The following is a 10303-nucleotide window of genomic DNA, read 5'->3' as shown; positions in this document are numbered from 1 at the left end:
GTACCGCAAAAAAAAAAAAAAAAATCCTCAGTCAATAGCCCAAAAATGAAATTTAAATTAGCCTGAAAAATCTCATTATTAGTATATGTATAATTTTCACTGGGCACTGTGAAATATTAGGTGGGGCAAGAGAGTAACAAGGCATGCGTGGTTTAAATAGGGCAATCACGGTGGTGACTGGACCATTACATGAAAGCAAATACAATGCTATCCAGATACTCCTTATTCCTAGACGAGAATCCTACACCACCTCAGGGGAATCATATTCACAAGAGGAAGGTCAAGTGGCAGGAACTGCCAGACAGAAATGCTGTATCAGGTAAAGGCAGCATTAGGTTATGTGGTCCATGCTGATGCCCAAAGGGAAAATTCATATTTTTCACCTTTTCCTTTTCACTGAAAATCTAACCCGTAGGAAATAACATTCACTTCAACTGAAAAAGAAACTTTTCCTTTCCCTCCCTGACTCCGAAAATGAACTAGTAATACTGTAAAGTAGGAAAATTACTTAAATCTCAGCTTCTCTAAAGAGTTTATGTTTGGCATACTGGAGATATTTCCAGCACCATTCCTTAAATTCCTCTAAAGACCTCTCCCACTTACAGCAGGACTTGCCCAAGACTTCAATAAGGACTTTTTCTTCACAAGCTTCAATATTCGAAGTTACTTGGAAATTGTAATGGAAAAAACAAATAGGTGAAAAAAATAGTTTTAAAAAAATCCCATGTGGGCTTCCCTGGTGGCGCAGTGCTTGAGAGTCCGCCTGCCGATGCAGGAGACGCGGGTTCGTGCCCCGTTTCGGGAGGATCCCACATGCCGCGGAGCAGCTGGGCCCGTGAGCCATGGCCACTGAGCCTGCGCGTCCGGAGCCTGTGCTCCGCAAATGGGAGAGGCCACAACAGTGAGAGGCCCGCATAACGCAAGAAAAAAAAAAAAAAAATCCCATGTATTCTCCTAATCCATCTCCAAAAATATACAATGTATATATAATTGAAATCCATCTTGAATTATAAAAACACTCTGAGATCCTCTCATACATTTTTCCTAAAAAAATTCAGAAAGATGTCTCCCATCAATCTATAATTACATTAGTTTAAGTCATCTCCTTGTACACTTAACCAGTGTGTCCAGTCAGAAGGATACAGGAAAATAATAATGAGTTACTCCTATGTGCCATGCACTCTTTTAGCTGCATCACAAAAAAAGTGTGAAAGATCTAAGGTTTCATGCCAACTCTGCTATTTGCTAGCTGTGTAATATTGGGCCTACTACTCAAATGCTCTCAGTCTTAATGCCAGCATCTATAGATTGTGGGTAATAATAGTTATGTCATAGAATTACTGTAGGGTTGAAACTAGCTAGTGGTTGTAGTCAAGGCTTAGGAACCATAGTTAGCACCTAGTGTTAGATGCCTCAAATCACTGCCAAGAAAACAGAACTAAGAACAAGAACTGTAGCAGAAAGGAAAAGATGGACAGAATTTCTGGCAAAGAGCTGAGGAATGAAATTAATATTCTCTCAAGAATCTTCAGACTTAGGCCTGCAACCATCTGGAGGGAAGGTATGGAGAACGACTAGGAAAAAGCCTTGGGGCAGACTGGTTCTCACACAAAACTAAAGGTTACAGATGGGACCAGACTATCCTCTAGAATGCAACAGGTGACTCAAGTTGTGTTGGCACGCAGAAGCAATGCAAGAGGGTTTGCTTTGAAAAATACGTAATATTATGTAAACTGTTATTACTACATCCATAAATGCATCCTAACTTACACAGACGTGTGCTGCCAAGCAGAGATGGAGTTACATGCTGTGTGGCTGAACAGAGAAGACAGAACAGGTGAGTAGGTAAGAATATCAGAGAAAGCAAAGAATGTGGTAACAAAACTATATTAGAGATGCCATATAGGGTGACAGCTAAGTATTCAAGCTCTAAAAACAAAATGCCTATTTTCAAATCTTGGCTCCACCACTTACATTTCAGCATGAACTCAGGCAAGGTAAATAAATAACTTTTATGTGCCTTAGTTTCCTCCTGTGTAAATATGAATAATATTAATAGCTACCTCATAGGGTTGTTATAAGGATTAAAAAGTTAATATATGGGCTTCCCTGGTGGCGCAGTGGTTAAGAATCCACCTGCCAGTGCAGGGGACACGGGTTTGAGCCCTGGTCCGGGAAGATCCCACATGCCGCGGAGCAACTAAGCCCGCGCACCACACCTACTGAGCCTGCACTCTAGAGCCCGAGCCACAACTACTGAGCCCGCATGCCACAACTACTGAAGCCCACGTGCCTAGAGCCTGTGCTCCGCAATGAGAGAAGCCACCACAGTGAGAAGCCCGCACACTGCAATGAAGAAGCAACTAGAGAAGACCTGCGCACAGCACCGAAGACCCAACACAGCCAAAAATAATTAAAAAAAAAAAAGTTGATATACATAAAGCACTTAGAAGATTGCCTGGCACACGGTAAGCATCATTTTCCTAATCTGTAAAATGGGAACAATAAAACTTATTAATTCATAGGTTGTTATAGGAGCTAAATAAATCGTATCTGTAAAATGCTTAGTACATAATAAATCAATATTTGGTATTTTTATTAAAACATGGGTGGGTACCAAAAATAATTTTTAATCCAGAGAAAAATATTTCATAGTGGAAAATAACAGAAAATATCATGAAAAGTGTTATTCCCATTTTGGTGTTGACTTTATTTACTGGGAAACCATGAGTAAATTTGGCATGCTTATCCTCTTTCCACTGTATGAAACACATCTGAATCATTCCATCTCTGAGATCTGTCAAAGGATTTAAGACAGATACAAATTACGGAAGACAAAAAAGAAGAAGGAGAAGGAGAAAAAGAAACCACAAATAAAAGAGCAATTCTAAAATAATATTCCTCTGTGAATTCCTCTATAATTCCTCTGTGAATATTCATTCACTGACAAAAAAGAAAATTTAATAACATAATTACCAAAACACTAGTTACAATTTTACTTACAGAGAAAACGACACTTTTAAAATTTACAAAATGGGCACTCATAAAGAAATTTGTTACGATAAACCTTCTGAAGAACAAAACAAATGTTGGCATTAAATTAAGAATTTAAAAATCAATTAATTGGAACCCAAATAAGCATAACTTCTTATGATGTCCATAATGAAACCAAGAGAGTAAGTAGTCAACAGAACCAAGAAAATTTTGAGGAGGCTGTGGTCAACAGCGGGCCAACAGTGGAGAGGCTACGGCACCTGGGATACCTAGGAAGTGTCCAGTGAGGTTTAGCGGCAAGGTTATAATTGGTGATATTGACAAAATCATTGCATACGGGATTGGGATTGTGGAAAATACCAGATAAATCACAGTACAACCCAGGAAATGATTTTTTTCTTTTCTTTTCTTTTTTAAATCATGAAACAGCTTTATTGAGAGGTAGGCATCATGTAACCTAAGGATTTGTACCTATCTATATATATATTTTTAACATCTTTATTGGAGTATAATTGCTTTTCAATGGTGTTTTAGTTTCTGCTTTGTAACAAAGTGAATCAGCTATACATATACATATATCCCCATATCTCCTCCCTCTTGCGTCTCCCTCCCACTCTCCCTACGCCACCCCTCTAGGTGGTCACAAAGCACCTAGCTGATCTCCCTGTGCTATGCGGCTGCTTCCCACTAGCTAGCTATTTTACATTTGGTAGTTTATATATGTCCATGCCACTCTCTCACTTCATCCCAACTTACCTTTCCCCCTCCCCCTGTCCTCAAGTCCATACTCTATGTCTGTGTCTTTATTCCTGTCCTGCCACTAGGTTCATCAGAACCTTTCTTTTTTTTTTAGATTCCATATATATGTGCCAGCATATGGTATTTGTTTTTCTCTTTCTGACTTACTTCACTCTGTATGACAGTCTCTAGGTCCATCCACCTCACTACAAATAAGTCAATTTCGTTTCTCTTTACGGCTGAGTAATATTCCATTGTATATATGTGCCACATCTTTTTTATCCATTCGTCTGTTGACGGACACTTAAGTTGCTTCCATGTCCTGGCTATTGTAAATAGTGCTGCAATGAACATTGTGGTACATGACTGTGTTTGAATTATGGTTTTCTCAGGGTATATGCCCAGTAGTGGGATTGCTCGGTCATATGGTAGTTCTATTTTTCATTTTTTAAGGAACCTCCATACTGTTCTCCATAGTGGCTGTATCAATTTACATTCCCACCAACAGTGCAAGAGGGTTCCCTTTTCTCCACACCCTCTCCAGCATTTATTGTTTGTAGATTTGTTGATGATGGCCATTCCCACTGGTGTGAGGTGATACCTCATTGTAGTTTTGATTTGGGAAATGATTTTCATAGAGAGAGGAGCAAAAGACAAAGCATGAGTCACTAACTTTGAGTTAGGATAAGCTTCTCCAATTTGGAGATATTCAAACTGGGATTTTTTTTCAAGTTATAATTTTTATTCTAATAGTGATAAATAAAGAAAATTGATATTGGGGATTCATTCCACAAAGCCTATTACTGGGTCACCCTATGGCCCAAAGTGAGTAGGATAACTTTAATCTTTCCATCTAACAGCTGTTAATACACAAAAATTTAAGATGATACATATGAAAGGTTAAACTGAACAATGTTTTACTGGATTTTATTACAATTCTTTTGTGCTAAGAGACTCTTGGCTAGCAATGAAAGTAAGATTTAACACAATTTTTGGAGATGTTAAAAATCTCCAAAAGGGTTTTTCTCCACCCTAAAAGGATTATGCAGACTAGAGTTTAAGAAACTACCTATAAATTCTTCTGATCAGTTCTGAATGACCATTAATACCATTTATCCATCCATCCAGACAGCACTGTCCAACAGAAATATAATGTGAGTTAATTATATATGCATATAATTTAAAATTTAAAATTTTCTAGTACCCATATTTAAAAAGTTTAAAAAAGGTAAAATTAATTTTACTATTTTCCATTTAATCTAATATCCAAAATGTTATCATTTCCACATGTAATCAATATACAATTATTGCTTCGGTATTTCACATTCTTTTTTTCATACTAAATCTTTGAAATCCGGTGTGTATTTTACATTTCCAACACATCTCAATTTGAACTAGCCTAATTTCCAGTGTTCACCAGTCACTTGAGGCTAGTGCCTGCCACATTGGACAGTGCAGGTCTAGAATCCAAGTTCTCTGGAAATAGGAACATGCACGGTCTCATTCACAGATGTAACTGTAGCATTAAGAACAGTGTCTGGCACAAAATCAGCCCTCAATGAATATTTGTTGAATGAATAAACAAACGAATTAATCTATCAGTTTTATACACATATATTTTTAAAAAATCCTATGACATAAATGAAATTTTAATTACATGATTGGAACTACTAAGAGAAGCATAGAATTATATTAATTCAATTCTATAGTTTAATGATACATAGTCAACACAAATTCCTAAATAGGTGTATACTTCCAAATACAGTATAAACACATTTTACTATCAACAGGGGACAAACAATAATCACTTTAAAGATGATTTTCCTAAACATTTAGTAGATCAAAATGTTGTCACACTACTCTAGTAAAATCAAGTAAATTATAGCTGTTCTCTCTGGAATGAATGAACTCCACATTGATCAAATACACACAATTCTTACATAGCCCACTACTATTTGCAAAGAAGTGTTTTTTGTCTTAATGTCCAATCCATTCTAAAACTGGTAAAATACCCTGAGAAAAGCATAATTCAAAAAGAGACGTGTACCACAATGTTCATTGCAGCACTATTTACAATAGCCAGGACATGGAACCAACCTAAATGTCCATCAATAGATGAATGGATAAAGAAGATGTGGCACATATATACAATGGAATATTACTCAGCCATAAAAAGAAATGAAATTGAGTTATTTGTAGTGAGGTGGATGAACCTAGAGTCTGTCATACAGAGTGAAGTAAGTCAGAAAGAGAAAAACAAATACCATATGCTAACATATATATATGGAATCCTAAAAAAAAAAAAAATGGTACTGATGAACCTAGTTGCAGGGCAGGAATAAAGATGCAGACATAGAGAATGTGCTTGAGGACACGGGGTGGGAGGCGGAAGCTGGGGCCAAGTGAGAGTAGCATCGACATATATACACTACCAAATGTAAAATAGATAGTTAGTGGGAAGCAGCAGCATAGCACAGGGAGATCAGCTCGGTGCTCTGTGATGACCTAGAGGGGTGGCATAGGGAGGATGGGAGGGAGGCTCAAGAGGGAGGGGATATGGGTCATATGTATGCACATGGCTGATTCACTTTGGTGTACAACAGAAACTAACAGTATTGTGAAGCAATTATACTTCAATAAAGATCTAAAAAAAAATGAAATAAAACTGGCAAAAGAATATGCCAAATATAGCTTCAGATCCCTGACAAAACGTTAAATTATATTCATTATTTTTAAAATGCTTACCCTAGCCTAAAGTACTGAGATTATTTAATATAAATGAAATGGGCCCCAAATAGCTGATGTTTATTAACAAAGGTGAGGGAGAAAAGCTTACCTTCTCTGCTAAGAGCTCTCGTATCTTGCTCGCTTGAACTCTAAATTTCATGAGCTGGGACTCCAGGGCTACACATCGTTCTTTCCAATCTACTGGTCCTTCTGTCTCAGAAAGCTCTGCCATATTTATTCTAGGAAAGAAAGCATTCAAATGGCATAATATCAGTAAGCATTCAGAATAATTCATTAAATCATTGAACACACATATTCTAGTCACCATATAATGATATCTAGACGTTTTGAATTCTAAGATAAATTCCAGAACTGGAATGGCTCATGGAAAGAACTTAGGGGAGACAAGAGGCCAGGGTTGGAGGCCCAACTGGGTTACATAAACTTTCTTTTTAACTTAACCTTTCCATGTCTCAGCTTATCCAATCTAGAAAAAAGGGGAATGTGGCAATAACAAACCATTCATCTCATGAGTAGGTTGTAAGGAACAAATTAAATACTGCTGTTCTTAACAACACTTTGGACAATATAACAGCACCACACAGAGTACTGTCATTATTTTAGCTCTGCCCAACAACTGAGGTAAGATTTTTAAAATCTGTCAGTTCATAATTTTACCATGTTCTTAAACTTACAGAATTATTAGTTTTGATTCAATTGGTAGCATCATAGAATAACCTAAAGAAACTTCATATCAGTGCTACAATTATGGCTTAGACTTATAATTATTACTTACCACCACCCTATATTTGTCCAGGTCCAGGCTGTCTTTCTTTTTTTTTTTTTTTTTTCATCTTTATCATAGTACAATTGCTTTACAATGGTGTGTTAGTTTCTGCTTTATAACAAAGTGAATCAGTTATACATATACATATATTCCCATATCTCTTCCCTAAGGCTGTCTTTCAAAGCAAAAATCCTTTGGCATATTTAACTGGGCAAAGTATTACGACCCTGGAGAAGTTTAGATAATTTTTATTTGGTGTAAGAAGAGAAAACATATAAACATGAAATTTAGAATCACCTACATTAAGTAAATCTGGATCAGTGTTTTCCATGATGCTAACCTTCCTTTTGGAGATTAATCCTAGGGAGAAGCACGGTAAAGGGGAAGCCAAGAGGCAGGGGAACTGGTTTTTTTTTTTTTTGGGGGGGGGGATAGGAGTTTATTAATTAATTTATTTATTTTTGCTGCTTTGGGTCTTCATTTCTGAGCAAGGGCCATCTCTAGTTGTGGCAAGTGGGGGCCACTCTTCATCACGGTGCGCCGGCCTCTCACTAGGGAACTGGTTTTGAAATTCTAAAGTGCAAAAAACTATTGCTTGACTTTGGAAGCACAATTATTTCTAGCTCTGGGATTCATAAAAGTAGTTTTAAATGTCTGTTAATGTTTCATCAGACCATTTTCATAAATGGCTTGATAATGTATTTCTGAATTGCCCTTACTATGAACTGACAAAATCTGCATTAGGAATGGCTCTTCAGGAGAAGCCAAGTCCTAATCATAGAATATATGTGACAGCAAACTCTCAGAACCCCAGGATAGAACTGCAGTTGAAGCGTATTATTCTGTTCTTCTGTTTTACAAAAACATGTCTCCCTCACAAATTAACCAAGTTTATTTTCCCAATATTTAGTGTAATATAACCCCTTCTTAAATCTGTACCAGTTTTTTAAATCTGCAAAAGATTATTTTCCTAGCATAAATATTGATTTATGCTTAGATCAGCTTTCACATTAATACTTACATTATCACTCAATAATTTAGAAATAAATATAAGCAAACTTATTCTACAAAGGCTACAACTTTATTAGGAGCTCCCCAACCATCTCAAAGCCTCCAGATGCTCCTAAATTCTAGCCATAATTTAAGGGAAACTTATTGTAGAGCTAGAAATTGTTCTCTTCATTTCTTCGTTTTCACAGAAGCCCCACCCCACTGTTTTATGAGTTTTTCCTAAGGATATTAGCCTTGTTAATGACCTTTTTTTCATTACTCACATCAGCATGTTCTATTAATGATTTAGAAGTAAATAAGGTAGTTTGTCAGTCACAAACTTCTTCTCAGTTCTACTGCTATTTCATTTCTCTCCTCATTAGCTTTATAGTGGAAAAGGAAGAAAATACAGATGAAATATTAAAAATAAAAAGCAGTCCTGAAATGGACATCCTTAAGTCTTGAACCATTCATATCACTGCAATATAGGGACACTCCTCTATCTTAAGCAACAAGAATAGTCTATTTCATGTTGGTTAATTTTTGCACTACATTTAAAATAACCTGTTTATGTTCTACTGTAAAATTTCTACAGTTTTTAAAATAACAAACATATTTTTCAACAAATGAAAGTCAATGTGATGAACCATATGAACAGAATAAAAAACAAAAACCATATGATCATTTCAACAGATGCAGAAAAAAACATTCAACAAAATCTAACACCCTTTTATGATAAAAACATTCAACAAACTAGCAATAGGAGTGAACTTCCTCAACCTGATAAAGAGCATCCATGAAAGCCCACAGTTTATATCACACTTAATGGTAAATGACTGATCCGCCTAAGATCATAGACAACATAAGGATGTCTGCTCTCGCCACTTCTATTCAACATCATACTAGAGGGTCTGGCCAGTGCCAGAAAATAAAATAGAAAGCGCACAGATTGGAAAGGAAAAACTAAAACTATTTCTATTTTAAGATGTTATGGTCTTATTCATAGGAAATTCTAAGGAATCCATTAAAAAAAAACTATTAGAACTATTTGAGTTCAGCAAAGTTTCAGGAAACCAGATCAATATACAAAAATCAATTGTTTTTCTTTATACTTGCAAGGAAACTCCAGAAATGAAATCAAGAATATATTCCATTTACAATAGCATCAAAAAGAATTAAATACTTAGGAGTAAATTTAACAAAAGAAGTATAAGATTTGTACTCTGAAAACTACAAAACATCATTGATCAAGATGAAAAAAATTTAATTACAAAACATCACTGAAAGAAATTAAAGAAGACCTAAATAAATGGAAGACATCACACATTCATGGATTAAAAGACTTAATACTGTGAGGATGGCAACACTTGCAAATGGATATACACATTCAATACAATCCCTATCAAAATTCCAACGGCATTTTTTTTGCAGAAACTGACAAGCTGATCCTATAATTCATATGGAAATTCAGGGAACCCAGAATAGCCAAAACAATCTTAAAAAGTTTTACGACTCACACACTCAATTTCAAAAATTACTACGAAGCTACAGTAATCAAGACTGTGTGGTACTGGCATAAAGACAGACGTATATATAGATCAGTGGAATAAAATTACGAGTACAGAAATAAGGAAATAAAGATGGGGGGCAAAATAGGTGAAGGCGATCCAGTGGTACAAACCTCTTATATTAATTATATAATAAATAAGTCACAGGGATGTAATATACAGCATAAGGAATATGGTCAATGTACTAATTTTGTACGGGGACAGATGGTCACTAGACTTATCGTGGTGATCATTTCATAATGTATGCAAACATTAAATCATTATGTAGTATATGTGAAATTAACATAACATTGTACATCAACTATATTTCAATTAAAAGTATCTGTAACAACCCTACTTCCAAATAAGATCACATTTTGAGATACTAGGGGTTAGGACTGCAATACATCCTTTTTGGTGGCGGGGTGGGGGGAGCTATTCAATCTATTTAAAAAAGTACAGAAATAAAACCTCACATTTAGAGCGAACTGATTTTTGACAAGGTGAGATGAATAGTTTT

At 35.9% G+C, this 10303-nt stretch overlaps 1 protein-coding gene across 1 annotated transcript in view; it reads right to left on the bottom strand.

The window, feature by feature from the left end:
• Positions 1–6691, bottom strand: part of PLEKHH2 (pleckstrin homology, MyTH4 and FERM domain containing H2) — a 102728-nt gene extending 96037 nt beyond the window's left edge. Inside the window, exon 1 of the mRNA XM_007459949.1 lies at positions 6569–6691. Within this exon, the coding sequence (XP_007460011.1) occupies positions 6569–6691 (123 nt within the window). The remainder of the gene's footprint in view (positions 1–6568) is intronic.
• Positions 6692–10303: the final 3612 nt, after the last annotated feature.

Source organism: Lipotes vexillifer, unplaced genomic scaffold, assembly GCF_000442215.2.
Source record: "Lipotes vexillifer unplaced genomic scaffold, Lipotes_vexillifer_v1.1 scaffold666, whole genome shotgun sequence".
Lineage (NCBI taxonomy): Eukaryota > Metazoa > Chordata > Mammalia > Artiodactyla > Lipotidae > Lipotes > Lipotes vexillifer.
The sequence above is the reverse complement of the archived record's forward strand: the minus strand, read 5'-3'. Positions and strand labels throughout refer to the sequence as shown.